This window comes from Aotus nancymaae, unplaced genomic scaffold (assembly GCF_030222135.1).
Source record: "Aotus nancymaae isolate 86718 unplaced genomic scaffold, 86718_ANA_hifiasm-v0.15.2.pri h1tg000014l, whole genome shotgun sequence".
In the NCBI taxonomy this organism is placed as follows: Eukaryota; Metazoa; Chordata; class Mammalia; order Primates; family Aotidae; genus Aotus; species Aotus nancymaae.
Window position 1 is genome coordinate 36,049,499 of NW_026988425.1, and position 20,741 is coordinate 36,070,239.

Sequence of the window (20,741 nt, forward strand, 5' to 3'; positions counted from 1 at the left end):
CATACTTATTCAGTAGTTTTCATTAGATATTTAAAGATATAAAAGAAATAGCACACATAAAATAAGGACTTACTTTATGGAGAGTTCCCTTAAGATTGCCCTAATCTTATCATTGGACACCATCTTTAGAGATCTTCATGGTTAGATCCAATGAGTAGAACATTGACATGTAGAATGTAAAATTTAAAACACTGCCTATACTTAATTTTATCATTACCTCCCATGGTTGTGAATTTAATTTGCTACTTACATTGAAGTTTATTGAAAATTGCTGGTGTGAAGTATACTGAAATTTGCTGTTCGGTTCCCCTCCTTCTCCCATGACATTATTTGAGAAAACAGTATAAGATGGAAAAATTACATAACTTCTGGGTCTTGTCCTAATCAATGTGGCAACAGTATCTTGTTCGTAAGACATTCCCAGAAAGTTAGACTCACTCATATTCTGATGTAAGAAAACACATTCCAATACCAAATACCAACTTTTTGTATAACTATCACTTCTCTACCCTTCTGTTATTTTGAGTAGTTTAGAATGGACTGTATTTTTTTTTCTATTTTAAAATGACTTGGGAATTATTAAATAAACTCATAGTTCAGTAAAATAGTGTTTTGGGGCTTCTTTTCCCCAACTGTGAAGTAAAATAGAGAAAAAAAGATCATCTTAGAAGAATTTCTCTCTGTTATATATTTTGATAATTATATTTCTCCCAGGGATAGCATCTTTGAAAATTCATACTGTTGGCCATACCAGTGTGATTTACTTTTATATGATAAGTCTTCTTAATGAATCAGTCACCATTTTAATTTGTGGTATATATTTTCTCAATGCCAGAGAGTTGAAAGATAACCTTGGCAGTGATGATCCAGAAGGCGACATACCAGTCTTGTTGCAGGCTGTCCTGGCAAGGAGTCCTAACGTTTTCAGGGAGAAAAGCATGCAGAACAGATATGTACAAAGTGGTGAGTTTCTTAATAACTGAATTCCCATATCAGAACTTGTTTTATACATATTTAAATCCAGGTGTCTTCTTTAACAAGCTGACCTGTCATCATGAATGCCATGTTAATGCCTTCAGTCAAGCCAAGAACAAGAAGGAAACTGAATTGATAAGATTCTTGTAGTTTAATATGTAACTAAATTCCTTTGGAATTAGACAAAGCTTTAAGTGCATTTTGTTAAATATTTTGGAATACGGTTACTTAGCTTAAAAATATTTTTTTTTTAGAAAATCAAAATTTGAAATGTCCTGAATCAAATATTTGCAAAGCTTTTGAACATGTACATTGTAGCATTTATATAGTTTTAATACTGATTGTGATTATAATCATGGTTTTCTAATAATTGATTTAATACTCCTGTTGCCTTAGCCACAGAAAAATTGGTTAAGTATTATTATTGAAGAAAAATTGATTTATAGTATTATAATAAAAATATTACACTCAACACAGATATAATTTTTATGTAGTCACGGAGTGCCTTTGGATTAAGAGCATTGTTCTGTTCAAGGTTACTGAATTTGACAAGTCCAAGTGCCTTTTGGCTCTCAAGATTAAAACAGTCAGTGAGGGAATGGTTTAGACAATTAGGAAGGTTCAACTTTATTAATTGAATAACTGTATTTAAAAATTGTACTAGCTGGGCATGGTGACTCATGCCTCAATCCCAGCACTTTGGGAGGCTGAAGATTGCTTCAGGCCAGGAGTTCAAGACCAGCCTGGGCAACATGGTGAAACCCTGTCTCTACAAAAATTAGCCAGGCGTTATGGCATGCACCTGTAGTTCCAGCTACTTGGGAGGCTGAAGTGGGAGGACTGCTTGAGCTCAGGAGGTCAAGGCTACAGTGAGCTGAGATTGTACCACTGCACTCCTTCCTGGGCAATAGAGTGAGACCCTGTTTCCAAAAAAAAAAAAAAAAAAAGAAATAATTTTCCCAAATTCATTTTGATTTACTTTGTGCCAACAAAGCAGCATTTCCATGATGCTTCCCATTCTGTTTCCTTTAAATAATACTGCTTTGCTGAGTCTGTGTGTTTGTGTTGTTTGAATGGTATTTTGAAAGCAATTGCATCATTACTGTCGATTCCTCAAAATGCATAATGGGGATGCTTCTGACTGACTTGCCCTTTAGCAAGTTGAAGGTAGGTATGCAATCCAGGGCTGTACCTTCACAATTACAATAGTAGGAGATAGATAAACAAATAATGAAAGGAAGTTAGACTTACGAATGCTTTCTGGGAAAATGTTGGAATTGAAAGAAAATATGGAAAGAGTTGATTGGAAGAAAGACTAATAGAGTAAGAGTATTATATGAGAATGAGTAAATCTAATACTGGATAAATGAAATCTTCTAAGGCTAACTAATAGTACATTTTTGTAACTTATATTTTTGAGCTTTTGGGTAGTAAATCACTCTTAAAAACTTCTGGAGTATTTACCTCTCTGTCACATATTTTTTTTGTTTTATACTATACATACTCATTTTCAGTCCAAAATATTGTTTGATTTTTATATACCCCACTTTGTAAAAGCATAAACTAGCATTTAAAGTTAACCAATTAATTGCATATTGTTATTTTTTTTTAAGCATTTTCCTGGTGATATATGGCTTTGAAATTTTAAAAGTTGGCTGGGCCTGGTGGCTCACACCTGTAATCCCAGCACTTGGGAGGTGCAGATAGGAGGATTGCTTGAGCCCAGGAGTTCAAGACCAGCCTGGGCAACACAGAAAGACTCTGTCTCATTGAAAAATTAAAAATAAAATAGAAATTTAAAAAGTTGATTTTGAGGTTAGTAAGTTTATGAGTCACGCTTGTGGAGAAAATGTAATAAATTGCAAGTCACCTTAATCATAGTTCTTTGGAACTTAGAGCTCATTGAAAAGGACTGTTAGAATTTCATTTACCCCTTTTGTTTAGAAAGCCATTGCTTTCAAACCAGTAATTCCAGTTGGTCCCAGTGATGACTGTAATTCGGGGGGCAGGGGGGGACTTTTTAACTCCTGTCTCATTGTTCATCTCCCTTAAAAAAAAAAAAAAGAAAAAAAAACCTCCAGCAACAGTAATTATAGTAATTAAGTTATTAAGCTATGGAGCAAAACAATTTTGTGCTGAGTTCAAGTTGGAAAAGAAAACTCAGAATTTGAAATTTAGACTACATACTTAAGAAAACATCCTATCAATGGTAGACTTAGAGGTGATCTTGAAACCTAGTGTCATTCAGTTACTGACTCTAGAGCTACAGTCCCTATTATAGTACTCATAGCAAATGAACTTCTGTTTCAGTATTTCTGATGAAAGGCACTTTTTATAACAACAGCGGGAAATGAAATATGAAAATGTGATATGATTCTTGCAGCTCCCAAAAAAGAGATTGGCTATAGAAATCATAAGAAAATTCAGAGTGTTAACCATAGATTTTTATCTGATTTTGAAATATCTAAATAAGTGAATTTTTCTGTCTCCTATATAATGAAATGCCATTTGCATAATTGAGAAATACTATCTAGCTTGAAAATAAACGTAAGAACCAGAATACTATTCTCAAGTTTTTATTTTGTAATAAAATATTCGGTTAATCCCTACTATGTGTCAAGGAGTTACTGAGAAAGAAGGAATAGGTACATTCTGTTTTGCTTCAAAAGACATTCAGATGGAAATCGCAGGAATTCAGACTTTCAGCCCATAAATAAAGTACTTTTTAAAACCTGTGTCTGAACCACGATAATATAGATAGCTTTGTGAAATTAGGTTCCCAAGCATGATAGATGTATATGATAAATATTCATGTAACAAAAACTACCCTGAGTCCTGTTGGAGAAGGAAGTGTGTTGTGTTAGGGACAAGGTCAGATAAGATGACTTCTAGAAAAAGCTTTTCATTTATAAGGCTAAATAATAGAATAAGCAAATAATAGAATAAGCAAATAATAGAGTAAGCAAATACATTTTTTTTTTAAATTATAATCTCTATTTCTAGTCTTGGATTAGTTATATGGAAAATGGTGCTGTAATAAAATTCTTCTTGAAATTTGCAGTTTTACAGTGTCTATATTTTGATCTTTGAAATGAAAACATTGGTCAAAAAATCTCTGGAATGTTTGTGAAAGAATAACTTATTTCAGTTATTTAAAGGACGCTTTACTGTTAGAAGAAAATAACATTTCATATTTTTGTGTGTTGCATAGGAATGATGATGTCTCAGTATAAACTTTCTCAGAATTCCATGCACAGTAGTCCTGCATCTTCCAATTATCAACAAACCACTATCTCACATAGCCCCTCCAGGTAATATACGTATATATCATTTATTAAGTATTATATTCTGTGGTGAATATGCTGGTGAATATATGGTTCATACATTTAGGTAATGGTGAATTATGTAGAGTTTAAATAGTTGAAATGCTTAATCTTAAATAGTAATCCACTCGTGCATTTGCCTTAAAATGTTGTATATGGAAATAGTCTAATATGCCCATTGAAATAGCTACCATCCTAGTAATGTAATACAAAAGAATGTTAAAATAACTGATGTGTTTGAGATAAGAAAATTTACGGAGCATGGTTTTAAGTACCTTAAATTGGTACTCTTATATAAGCAGAGTAAACAAATTACCTGCTTTTAAAAACCATTTATTGTAACTCTTCTATTATTAATTGTAAATAATTTTTATATGTTATTTGACTATTTTGCAAGATATTTGTTTGCATAGATTTTACATATATAAGCTAGAGTTTAGAGGACTTTGTGACAGTCAAATTTCAAGGAATAGCATGTTTATTTTATTTTCTTATATTTTTTATTTGGGTTTTGGGTTTTAGCCGGTTTGTGCCACCACAGACAAGCTCTGGGAACAGATTTATGCCACAACAAAATAGCCCAGTGCCTAGTCCATATGCCCCACAAAGCCCTGCAGGATACATGCCATATTCCCATCCTTCAAGTTACACAACACATCCACAGATGCAGCAAGGTAAGAAAGTTGTTTGTAACTTTACTGGGAATGTCTGAGTGCTTTAATTCTAAGCAAATTTGGTTTTTTAAAAATGTAATTATTGAACACAAACTAAAATACTATACTATATATTTATTTGTCAATAAGCCTTTTTAAAGATATGGCTTAAATCATTAAAACATGATCCACTTAATCATTTCGGAATTTGTCGTTTTAGGAGGTGAAAGGAGTAGTGCCATTTCGGCTTTTTGGATTCAGTTATTATATAAGTATATTTAGGTATGAAATTAAGAAGAACTACTCTTTAAAAATTTCTCCTTCTTAACATTAGCACTAAGCCAAGGGACAATTACATTTCAGTTGGTAAAGTAGATACAGTCAGCCTTTCACGTACGTGGGTTCTGCATCATGGATTCAATCAAATACGGAGTGAAAATATGTGGAAAAAAATTGAGTCTGTACTGAACATGTACAGACATACTTTCTTGTCATTACTTCATAAACAATACAGTATAGCAACTGTTTACATAGATTTACATTGTATAGGCATTGTAAGTAATCTAGAGATGATTTAAAGTACTGTATAGTGCATAGGGCTATATGTAAATATCAGGGACTTTGAGCATTTGCAGATTTTGGTATCCACAGAAGGTACTAGAACCAATCCCTCATGGATACTGAGGAATTTCTATTATAAAAAATGTACTATACTGTAATAATTTATAGTAAAAATTTACTATAGTACAGTAGAAGAAAATCTTAGATGCAAAAATTTGAGATTAGATTACTAGTTCTCAATTGATTACTAGTTCTTAGTATCATAATGTTGATATTATGATGTCTTCTTAAGGTTATATTGCCTTGAGCTATATTTCATAGTTAATAATTGATTTATTATTAGTCTAAATTTATTTGTATGTTTTAAAGAAATTTTTTAAAAGCAGAAAAGTGCAAAGGATAATAAGAATCATCTTTTATTTTTTCTTTTGAGACAGAGTCTTGCACTATCTCCGGGGCTCCAGGCTGGAGTGCAATGGTGTGATCTTGGCTCAGGGCAACCTCTGCTTCCCAGGTTCACACGATTCTCCTGCCTCAGCCTCCCGAGTAGCTGGAATTACAGGCGCACACCACCACACCCGGCTTATTTTTTGCATTTTTAGTAGAGACAGGGTTTCACTATGTTGGCTGGACTGGTCTCCAACTCCTGACCTCATGATCCACCCGTCTTGGCCTCCTAAAGTGCTGGGATTACAGGTGTGAGCCACCACGCCCAGCCAAAACATCTTTATTTTTGTCCTCTTAATTAATGGCAAATTTTTAAAATTTGCTTTTAGTCAATAGTTTCTACATGTGTATTCTTGTTTATTATGCATAAAATTGAAACTTTATTCATTAATAAACTTATTAATTTTTAAACTTTTAACTTTGTTATCCATCAAAACAGCTAACTCTGGTTTCCCAAAACTAGATAATGAAATATTAGGTTGAGCTTTTTCACACATGAACTCAAGGAGAAACTGGGAAGCAAATGTGACACATTTGAAATAGACACAGGCAGGTGTGGTGGTACTCACCTGTAATCCCAGCACTGTAGGAGGCTGAGGCAGAAGAATCAGTTGAGCCCAGTAGCTCAAGACCAGTCTGGGCAACGTAGTGGGATCCTGTCTCTACAAAAAAAAAAAAAAAAAAAAAAAATTAGCCAGGCATGGTAGATCACTTGTAGTCCATTTGTAGTCCCAGCTACTCAGGAGGCAGAGGTGGGAGGATTGTTTGAGCCCAGAAGATCAAGGCTGCAGTGAGCCATGATCACAGCATTGCAGTCCATCCTGGGTGACAGAGTGAGACCTGTCTCAAAGAAATGAAAAGAAATAGACACTTAGAAAATTACTGAATTGAATATGAGTGCCAAACATACTATCTGTATGTATATGTAGATGCTTAATATTTGTAAAATACTAATATACTCTGGTACACAAAAGTCTGAGGGACATTTTACCTGTAATTAATGAGAAGAAAAATGTCAAAAGTGCATATCTGTTTCTCTTGTAAATGTCCATATACACATAAATGTGCATTAAAAAGAATGTAAATTTTATCTCTAAGAAATGTAATGGTTTTTAACAAAATTAACTTAGCTTTTTAATATAGTTTGAAAACCTATTCAGCATTTTGTCATTTCTTAGAAATGCTCAGATAGTTAAAGAACTAAAAACCTTACTCAGGAATTAGCCTCACCCAGATATTAAAGTTATTCTAAATTTAAAAATTGAGTCAGTACTACCCAAACAATTTGTATATTCAGTGTAATCCCTATCAAAATACCAATGACATTCTTCACATAAATAGAAAAAATCTGTGGAACCAAAGAATACCCCAAATTGCCAAAGCAATCCTGAGGAAAAGGAACAGAGCTGGAGGCATCACACTACCTGACTTAAAAATACATTAGAAAGCCTTAATAACCAAAATGAGCATGGTACTAGCATAAAAACACATAGACCAATCCCAGAATAGAGATCCAGATATAAATCCACATATTTACAGACAACTTACTTTTGACAAAGGCACCAAAAACATAAAATGAGGAAAGGACAGTCTCTTTAATAAATAATGCTATGAAAAATAAACTCAAAATGGATTAAATACTTAAGTCTGAGACATGAAACTATGAAACTACTAGAAGAAAACATTGAAGAAACACTCGAAGATGTTGGTCTGTGCAAAAGATTTTTTGTTTTAAGACTTCAAAGCACCGGCAACCAAAGGAAGAAATAGATAAATGGGATTATATCAAGCTGAAAAGCTTCTGTACAGCAAAAGAAGCAATCAAACAATCAACAAAGTGAAGAGACAACCCCACAGAATGGGAGAAAATATTTGCAAACCATCTATTTGGCAAGAGATTATTAACCGGAATATCAAGAATGTATAAGGAATGCAATAGCAGAAAAAAAAACTGATTAAAAAATGTCCAAGACCTGTAATCCCAGCACTTTGGGAGGCCGAGGCGGGTGGATCATGAAGTCAGGATATCAAGACCATCCTGGCCATGGTGAAACACTGTCTCTACTAAAATACAAAAAAATTAACCAGGTGTGGCGGTGCACGCCTGTAGTCCCAGCTACTCAGAAGGCTGAGGCAGGGGAATCCCTTGAATCCAGGAGACGGAGGTTGCAGTGAGCTAAGATTGTTCCACTGCACTCCAGCCTGGCAAAAGAGCAAGACTCTGTCTCAAAAAACAAACAAACAAAAAAAGACTGCCAAAAAATATGAGTAGATATTCTGAAATGAAGACATGCAAATGGCCAGGAGATACAGCAAAAAATGCTGAACATCACTCATCATCAGAGAAATACAAATAAAAAGCACAAAGAGATATTATCATGCCTTAATTAAAATGACCTTTTTCAAAAAGACAGGTACTAGTGAATGCTGGCGAGGATGTGGAGAAAAGGGAACCCTCATATACTGTCGGTGGGAATGTAAATTAGTACAGCTTTTATGGAACACTGTATGGAGGTTTCTCAGAATGCTAAAATAGAGCTACTATATGATCCAGCAATTCCTCGGTAGGCATAAATCCAAAAGAAAGGAAATCAGTATACTTTAGAGATGCACACCCATGTTTATTGCAGTACTATTCACAAAATAGCCAAAATATGGAATCAATCTAAGTGCCCATCAATGGATGAATAAAGAAAAGGTATATGTATATACAATGGAATATTACTCAGCCAAAAAGCAACATCAAGGGAACTGGAGGTCATTATGTTAAGTGAAATAAGCCAAGCACAGACAAATATTTTATGTTTTCACTCATACGTGGGAATTAAAGTGGATCTTATGAAGATAGAGAATAGATTTGTGGTTACCAGAGGCTGGGAAGGGTAGAGGAGGGAGGCGATGAAGAGAGCTTGATTAATGGGGACAAATATACAGTTTGATAGGAGAAATAACAGTGTTTGATAGCTCAGTAGGGTGACTATAGCTTACAGCAATCTATTTTATATTTCGAAATAGCTGGAAGAAGATAATTTGAATATTTTTACCATAAAGAAAAGACAAATATTTAAGGTAGTGGATATCTCAATTACACTAATGCAGTCTTTACAAATTATATGAATGTATTTAATTATCACATGTATCCCAGAAATACATGCCTCTGTTATGTATCAATAATAAAACATAATTTTTTTGAAAAGGAAAAAAATTAGTCTGGCAAAGAACAAGTGGATAGTTCAGTAGGACAGAAGAGAATGCAGAAATAAGACAATTTAGACTATTGAGGAAGGTAGAATTTTTTTTCAACTTTAATTACAAAACTTAGCTATGCAGAAACGTTCTAAGATTAGCACAGTGAACCCCTTCACCAACAAGTATTCTGCTACTTTGTCCTTAAATATATCTGCTAAAAAAGATATTGTCCTATATAAAAACCAGAGATAATAATTGTAAAAAATTAAGGACAGTATCATCTAATATCCGGACTACATTTGACTTTTACCAGTCCAGTGGTCCTAAATATGTTTTTAATATCTTTTCAAAGCATGTTCAAACCTAGCTTTTCACATGTTGCATTAGATTTTTGCATCTCTTATGACTCTTTAACCTAAAGCAGTCTTATATCTTCTTCCCCCGTGATACTAATTTTTGCTTTTGAAGAGTTTGTGCCACTTTTGTTGTAGAATATTTCATATTCTAAATTCCACTCTTTGCGGATAGTGGTATTTAATTTGTTTTCTGTATTTCCTATCAACTAGAAGTTAGCTTTAAAGGTTTTACTAGTTTCAGGTATACATTTTGACAAGAGTACTTGATAAGCAATATTGTGCCCTTTGCATTGTATCTTATCATTATCACATAATGGCCTTAGTATCAGTGGTGTTTAGATGGTGAACATCTGATCTCTTTATTGTAAAAGTACGTATTTTTCCCTTTGCAATTAGTAAATAATCTGTGGGATGATGCTTTGAGATCATGTAAATATACTAATTCCCATTAATCTTTTACTTAAAGGGGGTAGCATTCAATGAGTCTCATTTTATCAGTTTTTACATAGTCATTGAAAAAATGATGATTTTTAAAAAATTTTTAGCATTCTAAAGATTACATTTTGAAATTACTTAAGAATGGATTGTTTAATAAATGACGTTGGTGATTGTCTAGGTAGTTTGCTACTTTATCTGGATTCCTGGATCACCTAGAGCAAAAATGTTATGGATTAATAAGCTGTTTATGTTTTTTTAAGTCTTAAAATTATAATAAAAACATATGGACAAATTTTTGGTATTCTAAGAGTTGAGAAGGCATTATATCTCAGCAGACTAAAAACCTGGATTGTAGAAAATTTTTTAAAAAGATTAATTGTAAAGTCATGTATAAGAGAAGGTAAATGTATAAACTACATAAATATATAAATATGGGGGAAACATGTAACACAGAGTATTTTTTTTTAATATACTGAAATCTCATACAGATTAATAAGAACAAGACAAAAATGAACTGAAGAAGTAAACAGGCAATTTACTGGAGAAGAATAGCCAAATAGATACAGAGAGATTTAATAAATATATGAAATTGTTGTCACCTCAGCTCACAAAGAGGTGCATTCAAGATTAAGATGAAATAAAATTTTTTATCAGATTGATAAACATTTCAGTCTTCGTAGTGATATAAATTGGTGCAACTTTTTTAGAGAGCTGTTTCTTTGACAGTATCTTTCATATAGTTTAAAATTCGTATGCTTCAGTCAGTAATCCAAAATCTACCTCCCTTAAAAGAAAGGAAAAAGGATAAAAACATACTCAGACTGTTTTAACATGTTCTACCAAACAGTGAATGAAGAGATATTCTAATCATAATTCATTCCAGAAAAAAGAAAAACAGCAGCACTTTTTTCTTTTTTTTTTTATTGCATTTTAGGTTTTGGGGTACATGTGAAAAACATGCAAGATTGTTGCATAGGTGCATACATGGAAGTGTGATTTGCTGCCTTCCTCCCCTTCACCTATATGTGGCATTTCTCCCCATGCTATCTCTCCCCAACTCCCCACCCCCTGCTGTCCCCCCCACTCTCCCCCAACAGACCCCAGTGTATAGTGCTCCCCTCCCTGTGTCCATGTGTTCCCATTGTTCAACACCCATCTATGAGTGAGAACATGCGCTGTTTGATTTTGTGTTCTTGTGTCAGTTTGCCGAGAATGATGGTTTCCAGGTTCATCCATGTCCCTACAAAGGACGTGAACTCATCGTTTTTGATGGCTGCATAATATTCCATGGTGTATATGTGCCACATTTTTCCTGTCCAGTCTATCATCGATGGGCATTTGGGTTGGTTCCAGGTCTTTGCTATTGTAAACTGTGCTGCAATGCACATTGGTGTGCATGTGTCCTTATAGTAGAACGATTTATAATCCTTTGGATATATACCCAGTAATGGGATTGCTGGGTCAAATGGAATTTCTATTTCTAGGTCCTTGAGGAATCGCCACACTGTCTTCCACAATGGTTGAACTAATTTACACTCCCACCAACAGTGTAAAAGTGTTCCTATTTCTCCACATCCTGTCCAGCATCTGTTGTCTCCAGATTTTTTAATGATCGCCATTCTAACTGGCGTGAGATGGTATCTCAATGTAGTTTTGATTTGCATTTCTCTAATGACCAGTGATGATGAGCATTTTTTCATATGCTTGCTGGCCTCATGTATGTCTTCTTTTGTAAAGTATCTGTTCATATCCTTTGTCCATTTTTGAATGGGCTTGTTTGTTTTTTTCTTGTAAATCTGTTTTAGTTCATTGTAAATTCTGGATATCAGCCCTTTGTCAGATGGGTAGGCTGCAAAAATTTTTTCCCATTCTGTTGGTTGCCGATTCACTCTATTGACTGTTTCTTTCACCATGCAGAAGCTGTAGAGTTTGATTAGGTCCCATTTGTCTATTTTGGCTTTTGTTGCCAATGCTTTTGGTGTTTTGGTCATGAAGTCCTTGCCTATGCCTATGTCCTGAATGGTTTTGCCTAGGTTTCCTTCTAGGGTTTTTATGGTGTTAGGTCTTATGTTTAAGTCTTTAATCCATCTGGAGTTAATTTTAGTGTAAGGTGTCAGGAAGGGGTCCAGTTGCTGCTTTCTGCATATGGCTAGCCAGTTTTCCCAACACCACTTATTAAACAGGGAATCCTTTCCCCCGTGTTTGTTTTTATCAGGTTTGTTTTTATCAGTGTTTGTTTTTATCAGGTTTGTAGATATGTTGTGTTGCCTCTGATGCCTCTGTTCTGTTCCATTGGTCTATATCTCTGTTTTGGTACCAGGACCGTCCTGTTTTGATTACTGTAGCCTTGTAGTATAGTTTGATGTCCGGTAGTGTGATGCCTCCTGCTTTGTTCTTTTTGCTTAGAATTGACCTGGCTATGCGGGCTCTCTTTTGGTTCCATATGAAGTTTAAGGTGGTTTTTCCCAGTTCTGTGAAGAAGGTCATTGGTAGCTTGATGGGGATAGCGTTGAATCTGTAAATTACTTTGGGCAGTATGGCCATTTTCACGATATTGATTCTTCCTAACTATTTACATGGAATGTTTCTCCATCTTTTTGTGTCCTCTCTTATTTCCTTGAGCAGTGGTTTGTAGTTCTCCTTGAAGAGGTCCTTTACGTTCCTTGTTAGTTGTATTCCTAGGTATTTTATTCTCTTTGTAGCAATTGTGAATGGCAGTTCGTTCTTGATTTGGCTCTCTTTAAGTCTGTTATTGGTGTATAGGAATGCTTGTGATTTTTGCACATTGATTTTGTATCCTGAGACTTTGCTGAAGTTGCTTATCAGTTTCAGGAGATTTTGGGCTGAGATGATAGGGTCTTCTAGATATAAAATCATGTCGTCTGCAAATAGAGACAATTTGACTTCCTCTTTTCCTAATTGAATACCCTTTATTTCTTTTTCTTGCCTGATTGCTCTGACTAGAACTTCCAGTACTATATTGAATAGGAGTGGTGAGAGAGGGCATCTTTGTCTAGTGCCAGATTTCAAAGGGAATGCTTCCAGTTTTTGCCCATTCAGTATGATATTGGCTGTTGGTTTGTCGTAAATAGCTTTTATTATTTTGAGATACGTTCCGTCGATACCTAGTTTATTGAGGGTTTTTAGCATAAAGGGCTGTTGAATTTTGTCGAATGCCTTCTCTGCATCAATAGAGATAATCATATGGTTTTTGTCTTTGGTTCTGTTTATGTGGTGAATTACATTTATAGACTTGCGTATATTGAACCAGCCTTGCATCCCCGGGATGAATCCTACTTGATCATGGTGGATAAGCTTTTTGATGTGCTGTTGTAATCGGCTTGCCAGTATTTTATTGAAGATTTTGACATCTATGTTCATCATAGATATTGGCCTGTAGTTTTCTTTTCTTGTTGAGTCTCTGCCAGGTTTTGGTATCAGGATGATGTTGGTCTCATAAAATGATTTGGGAAGGATATCCTCTTTTTGGATTATTTGGAATAGTTTCAGAAGGAATGGTACCAGTTCCTCTTTGTATGTCTGGTAGAATTCGGCTGTGAACCCATCTGGACCTGGGCTTTTTTTGGGTGGTAGGCTCTTAATTGCTGCCTCGACTTCAGACCTTATTATTGGTCTATTCAGGGTTTCGACTTCTTCCTGGTTTAGGCTTGGGAGGAGGCAACTGTCCAGGAATTTATCCATTTCTTCCAGGTTTTCTAGTTTATGTGCATAGAGTTGTTTGTAATAATCTCTGATGATGGTTTGAATTTCTGTGGAATCTGTGGTGATATCCCCTTTATCATTTTTTATTGCATCTATTTGATTCTTCTCTCTTTTCTTTTTTATTAATTTGGCTAGTGGTCTGTCTATTTTGTTGTTCTATTCAAAAAACCAGCTCCTGGATTTATTGATTTTTTTGAAGGGTTTTTCGTGTCTCTATGTCCTTCAATTCTGCTTTGATCTTAGTTATTTCTTGTCTTCTACTAGGTTTTGAGTTTTTTTGATCTTGCTCCTCTAGCTCTTTCAATTTTGACAATAGGGTGTCAATTTTAGATCTCTCCTCTCTTCTCATGTGGGCACTTATTGCTATATATTTTCCTCTAGAGATTGCTTTAAATGTGTCCCAGAGATTCTGGTATGTGGTGTCTTCGTTCTCGTTGGTTTCGAAGAACATCTTTACTTCTGCCTTCATTTCATTGTTTATCCAGTCAACATTCAAGAGAAAGTTGTTCAGTTTCCAGGAGGCTGTGCGGTTCTGGGTTGGTTTCTGAATTCTGAGTTCTAACTTGATTGCACTGTGGTCTGAGAGACTGTTTGTTATGGTTTCCGTTCTTTTGCATTTGCTGAGGAGTGATTTACTTCCAATTATGTGGTCAATTTTAGAGTAGATGTGATGTGGTGCTGAGAAGAATGTATATTCTGTGGATTTGCAGTGGAGAGTTCTGTAAATGTCTATTAGGTGTGCTTGTTCCAGGTCTGAGTTCAAGTCCTGGATATCCTTGTTAATTTTCTGTCTTGTTGATCTGTCTATTATTGACAATGGTGTGTTGAAGTCTCCCACTATTATTGTGTGGGAGTCTAGGTCTCTTTGTAAGTCATTAAGAACTTGCCTTATGTATCTGGGTGCTCCTGTATTAGGTGCATATATATTTAGGATCGTTAGCTCTTCTTGTTGCATTGATCCTTTTACCATTATGTAATGTCCTTCTTTGTCTCTTTTGATCTTTGTTGCTTTAAAGTCTATTTTATCAGAGATGAGAATTGCAACTCTTGCTTTTTTTTTGCTCTCCATTTGCTTGGTAAATCTTCCTCCATCCCTTTATTTTGAGCCTTTGTGTATCCTTGCATGTGAGATGAGTTTCCTGGATACAGCACACTGATGGGTTTTGGCTTTTTATCCAATTTGCCGGTCTGTACCTTTTGATTGGGGCATTTAGTCCATTTATGTTTAGGGTTTAATATTGTTACGTGTGAATTTGATCCTGCCATTTTGATGCTAGCCGGCTGTTTTGCCCGTTGGTTGATGCAGATTCTTCATTGTGTTGATGCTCTTTACCATTTCGTGTGTTTTTGGAGTGGCTAGTACTGGTCGTTCTTTTCTATGTGTAGTGCCTCTTTCAGGAGCTCTTCTAAAGCCGGTCTGGTGGTGATGAAATCTCTGAGTACTTGCTTGTTCACAAAGGATTTTATTTTTCCTTCACTTATTAAGCTTAGTTTGGCTGGATATGAAATTCTGGGTTGAAAGTTCTTTTCTTTAAGGATGTTGAATATCGGCCCCCACTCTCTTCTGGCCTGTAGGGTTTCTGCTGAGAGATCTGCTGTGAGTCTGATGGGCTTCCCTTTGTGGGTAACCCGACCTTTCTCTCTGGCTGCCCTTAGCATTTTCTCCTTCATTTCAACCCTGATGAATCTGACGATTATGTGCCTTGGGGTTGCTCTTCTAGAGGAATATCTTTGTGGTATTCTCTGTATTTCCTGGACTTGAATGTTGGCCTGCCTTGCTAGGTTGGGGAAGTTTTCCTGGATAATATCCTGAAGAGTATTTTCCAGCTTGGATTCATTCTCTTTGTCACATTCAGGTACACCTATCAAATGTAGATTAGGTCTTTTCACATAGTCCCATATTTCTTGTTGACTTTGTTCATTCCTCTTTACCCTGTTTTCTCTAATCTTGCCTTCTCGTTTTATTTCATTGAGTTGATCTTCGACCTCTGCTATCCTTTCTTCTGCTTGGTCAATTCAGCTGTTGAAACTTGTCCATGATTCGCCAAGTTCTCGTGTTGTGTTTTTCAGCTCCATCAATTCACTCATATTCCTCTCTAAGTTGTCCCTTCTTGTTCGCATTTCATCATATCTTTTTTCAACGTTCTTAGTTTCTTTGCATTGGGTTAGAACATGTTCTTTTAGCTCATGGAAATATCTTATTACCTACTTTCTGAAGGCTGATTCTGTCATTTCATCACACTCATTCTCCATCCAGTCTTGTTCCCTTGCTGATGAGGAGTTGTGATCCCTTGTAGGAGGAGAGGTGTTCTGGTTTCAGGTGTTTTCATCCTTTTTACACTGGTTTCTTCCCATCTTTGTCGATTTATCCACCTGTCGACTTTGTAGTTGTTGACTTTCTGATTGGGTCTCTGAGTGGACGTTCTGTTTGTTGTTGATGAAGTTATTTCTGTTTCTTAGTTTTCCTTTTAACTGTTTGGCCTCTCTGCTATAGGACTGCTGAGGTCCACTCCAGGCCCTGCTTGCCTGGGGATCACTTGCAGCAGCTACCGAACAGTAAAGGTTGCTACCAGTTTCTTCTTCTGCTTTGTCCCTGAAGGTTACCTGCCAAATGTCAGTCTGAGCTCTCCTTTATGAGGTGACTCTTTGGATATACGGGGGTCGGGAGCTGCTTGAGGAAACAGTCCTTTATATTTGCTCAGATGCTGAGCTGTGAGCCCCGTTGTTCATTCAGAGCTGCTGGGCTGGTAAATTTAAGTCTGCAGCAGCAGAACTCATAAACCCCCCCCTTTTTTTTTCCCCAGGTGTTCTGTCCCAGGGAGTTAGGGCTTTATGACTTTCCGCTGTACTGCTGCCTTTTCTTTTCTTCAGGGCTGCCCTGCCCACAAGGAGGCAGCCTAGTCACTCTCAGCCTGCAGAGGCTTCGCTGAGCTGCTGTGGGCTCCGCCCAGCTGCCGTGTGAACTTCCCTTCATTCCTGTTTATATGGGTGTAGTTAGAGCTGCTTCCGCAATGTTGGCCTGCCTCTGTAATCACGGACTTTCTCTGTAATGGCGGGTTCCCACAGCAGCGGCAGGCTGCCTCAGTAATGGCGGACACCCCTCCCCCACAGAACTGGACCGTCCCAGGTTCAGCTGTGCTTGCTGTGAAACTCTCAACCCAGAGTGTTTCCAATTGCTGTTTTTTTGTTTTTGTTTTTGTTTTGTGGGGGTGGGACCAGCCGGGCTTGATCTCCTGGCTCCCTGCCTCAGAGCCTTTTATTTTTTCGTTGAACGGTCGGCCCTCTCCCAGGTGTCCTGGTCGCCTGTTAAATAGGCGCTGGGATCTGTGTGATTTCCCGTGCGGCGACCCACTGCACCGCTGAAACCGCAGCTCTGAGATTCGTGGCGCTTTTTTTGCCCGGGAATCTCCTGGCCTGGCTCCCTGTTTCAGCTCCCCTTGCTGGCTAAGTGGGAACACAGTCCCATTTACTCTGCACCAGGAGCGGCTGCGCCGGGGCACAGGCAAAACAGCCATGCTGGCGACCCGTGGAGCTCCTCCGCCTGCGAATCTCCTGGTCTGTGGGCAATAAAAATCCGTCTGGAAATGCGGCGTCCACTCACCCTCTGCACTTTCACTCGGAGCTGCAATCCTGAACTGGATCTAACTGACCATCTTGGAACTCCTCCCCCACAACCCTCCCAACTGTTTTTATAAAGTTAGATTATAATCTGGATACCAAAATCAGGTGAAGTGAGGAGAGTATGAGAAAGGAAAATTATAAATCAATCATATGTGAACATGGAAACAAAATTTCTAAACAAATATTAGAAACAGTCCAGGCATGGTTGCTCACTCCTGTAACCCTAGCACTTTGGGAGGTCAGAACAGGCAGCTTGCTTGCTTGAGCTCAGGAATTCAAGACCAACCTGGGCAAGACAGTGAAATCTCATCTCTCGCTACAAAAAATTAGCCAGACATGGTGGTGTGTGCCTGCAGTCCCAGCTACTTGGGAGGTGGGAGTATGGCTTGAGCCTGGGAGGCAGAGGTTGTAATGAACCAAGATCATGCCACTGCACTGTAGCCTGAGCAACAGAGGAGACTCAGAAAAAAAGAAACCAAGTAAACAGTGTTATCAACCTATATGACAAAATTGGATATATAGATGTCAGGAATACATGAATTGGTAAGTAGAAGACAATTCATATATTCAGATTATGGGGCTGGGGGTCCTGTCAGCCTTTTAATAGGTACCAAAAGAGCATTCAGAAAAATTCAGTTTCTATTCATGACATTTGAAACTTTTCACTGAATAAGAATACATTAAGCTGGGTGTGATGGTGCACATCTGTAGTCCCAGCTACTCAAGTGGCCAAGGCAGGAGGATCACTTGAGCCCAGGAATTTGTGTCTAGCCTGTGCAATACAGCAAGACCCGGTCTGTGGGGTTGGTGGGGGAGAGAAGAGATTGATATAATCTTACCTAGTGGTAGAAAAAATTAGAAACATTTTGTTTCAATTCAGGAATAGGACATGAATGCCTATAATCATATTTATTCAGTGAGTGTCCCAGCCAGTACAGGAAGATAAGCATTAAACTATATATAATTATTGGTAAGGAAGAAAAAAGTGTCATTTTTAGGTGATATAATTGTCTTCATAGAAAATCCAAGATAAGCTACAGACACGATACTAAAATAAAAGCATTCCACTTAGTTACTGAATACAACATCATTATAATGAAATTAATTGCATTTTTATATGCCAGAAATAAACAGGTATAACTGTATTCTTTTTTTATATCATTAACAATTTAATGGAACACCACAAGATACCTAGGAATAAATTTAATGAAATATATAAAAGACTTTTGTGGAGCAAATTATGAAACTTTTGAAAGAGATAGAAGAAAACAATAAAATGAAGAGTTTTGCCATCTTCATGGATAGGAAGACTCAATAGGGTAAAGATTATTATTACACCCATATCTATAAATTCAGTATAACACTGATAAAAATCAAATCTCAAGCAAGGTTTTTGTGAAATGTAACCTGCTTCTATCCCAAGAATAGACAAAATAATTCTGATAAGGAATGAAGTGTAGCAGCTCAGTCTAACTGCAATCAAGATTTATTGTAATATTGGTGCAGGCATGGAAAAACAACACATATTAAGTAGAACATGAAAAAAAGCCTAGGAACATACCCATGGACAAATGAAAACTTGGTACATATGGCATTATATCTTAATGGGAGAAAGAATGATTTCTTTAATTGATGGTGCAGAGACAACTAGTTATTCATATGGAAGCAAGTAATGTTGGATCCCTATCTCACATTACACTTAAAAATAAGTTTTACATGGGTTAAAGACCTAACTGAAAAACCAATACTGTAAGATTTTTAGAAGATATAGGAGGCTGTTCTTTTATGACTTTGTGTAAAGGAGGGAATCTGAATGGCCAGTACACAAGAGAAGATGCTTGGCTTCGTTAGTAATCAAGGAAATGCAAATTAAGCTGACTATCAGAAACATTTCTTACCCTTAGAATGATAAAAATAATTGGCAAGGGTATAGAACTCTGATACACTACCAATTAATACAAATGGTCATAAGTAATCTGTTACTGAGTAAGGTTTAAAAATATGCATATCCAGCAGTTTTACTCCTAGATATTGGCACCTAGAACTCTTACACATTTATAAAAGAATTCTCATGTAAAGGAACATACGTTGCAGCATTGTTTATGGCACCAAGCATTTTAAGCAGTTTGAACATCCACATAAGAATGAATAAAATAAACAGTGTACATCATATAGCAGAATATATGTAATTATTTAAGATAAATGAATTTAAACCAGGCATGGTGGCTCACATCTACCTGTAATCCCAGGTCTTTGGGAGGCTAAGGCAGAAGGATCACTTGAAGCCAGGAATTTGAGACCAGCCTGGGCAACATGGCAAAACCCCATCTCTACTGAGAAAAGAAAAAGCCAGGTGTGGTGGCAGGTTTCTGTAGTCCTAGCTACTCAGAAGGCTAAGGCAAGAGGACCACTTGAACCTAAAAGTTTGAGGTTACAATGAGCTGTGATCATGCCAGTGTACTCCAGCCTGGGCAATAGAGCTGTCTGTAAAAAAAAAATAATAAAAATTTAAAACTATATATATAAAAATAGATAATCTCAATATAATATTAAATGGAAAAAACAAGTTATAGAAAGATAGAAACATGTATCATCTATATAAAGTTATAATGTAAAAACAACACAGTGAATTACTTAGGAATATATTCATGCATAGCAAAGGTATAAAGGTACACATAGGCAGAATAAATTCAGGTCAAAATGGTAGTTACCTCCAGGCAGTAAAAGGAAATGAATAGAGGAGAGAAATAGCAGATAGATGAAGATCTTCAACCATATTTGTAATGTTTTAGTTCTTTTCAAAAATAGATCGAAATCTGACAAAGTGTTAAGATTTGAACATACTAAGTAGTACATGAGTATCTGTTATATTTTCTGTAATTTAGAAATTACAGAGAATATAACAGAATATAAATATGCTTAAAATATTTGTGAATAATTATAATGTTAAGAATTTTTTAATAAATCTCTTTTTTTATTCTTATTAATTTCAGCATCGGTATCAAGTCCCATTGTTGCAGGTGGTTTGAGAAACATACATGATAATAAAGTTTCTGGCCCGTTGTCTGGCAATTCAGCTAATCATCATGCTGATAATCCTAGACATGGCTCAAGTGAGGACTACCTACACATGGTGCACAGGCTAAGTAGTGACGTATGTAATATATTATCATTAAGGTAATAAAATAGTTCTAATATCTGTCATATAACCTAGTATTTCCATTTCACAATTTTAATGATACCTACCATATATCAATGATTATACTAGGTACTGAGTACAACATGGCTCCTGCACATACAGAGCTTAGTCTAGACTAGGCTTGGTAAACTGTGACCAGTAACCTGAACCACAGAGTGAAAATGGTCTTTACATTTATAAAGAGTTAACTAAAAAAATATATATATATGTGACAGAGACTGTATGTGGCCTACAGAGCCTAAAATATTTATTCTCT

General features: G+C 36.2%; 1 protein-coding gene across 4 annotated transcripts in view; it reads left to right on the forward strand.

Moving 5' to 3' along the window:
- The window catches only part of NIPBL (NIPBL cohesin loading factor), a 207,565-nt gene that overhangs the window by 83,583 nt on the left and 103,241 nt on the right, over positions 1–20,741 (forward strand). For all 4 annotated transcript variants that reach the window (XM_012459994.3, XM_064375929.1, XM_012459995.3 and 1 more), the window contains exons 4-7: positions 836–963; positions 4,187–4,286; positions 4,821–4,972; positions 20,280–20,440. In XM_012459994.3, coding sequence (XP_012315417.2) covers positions 836–963; positions 4,187–4,286; positions 4,821–4,972; positions 20,280–20,440 — 541 coding nt within the window. The remainder of the gene's footprint in view (positions 1–835; positions 964–4,186; positions 4,287–4,820; positions 4,973–20,279; positions 20,441–20,741) is intronic.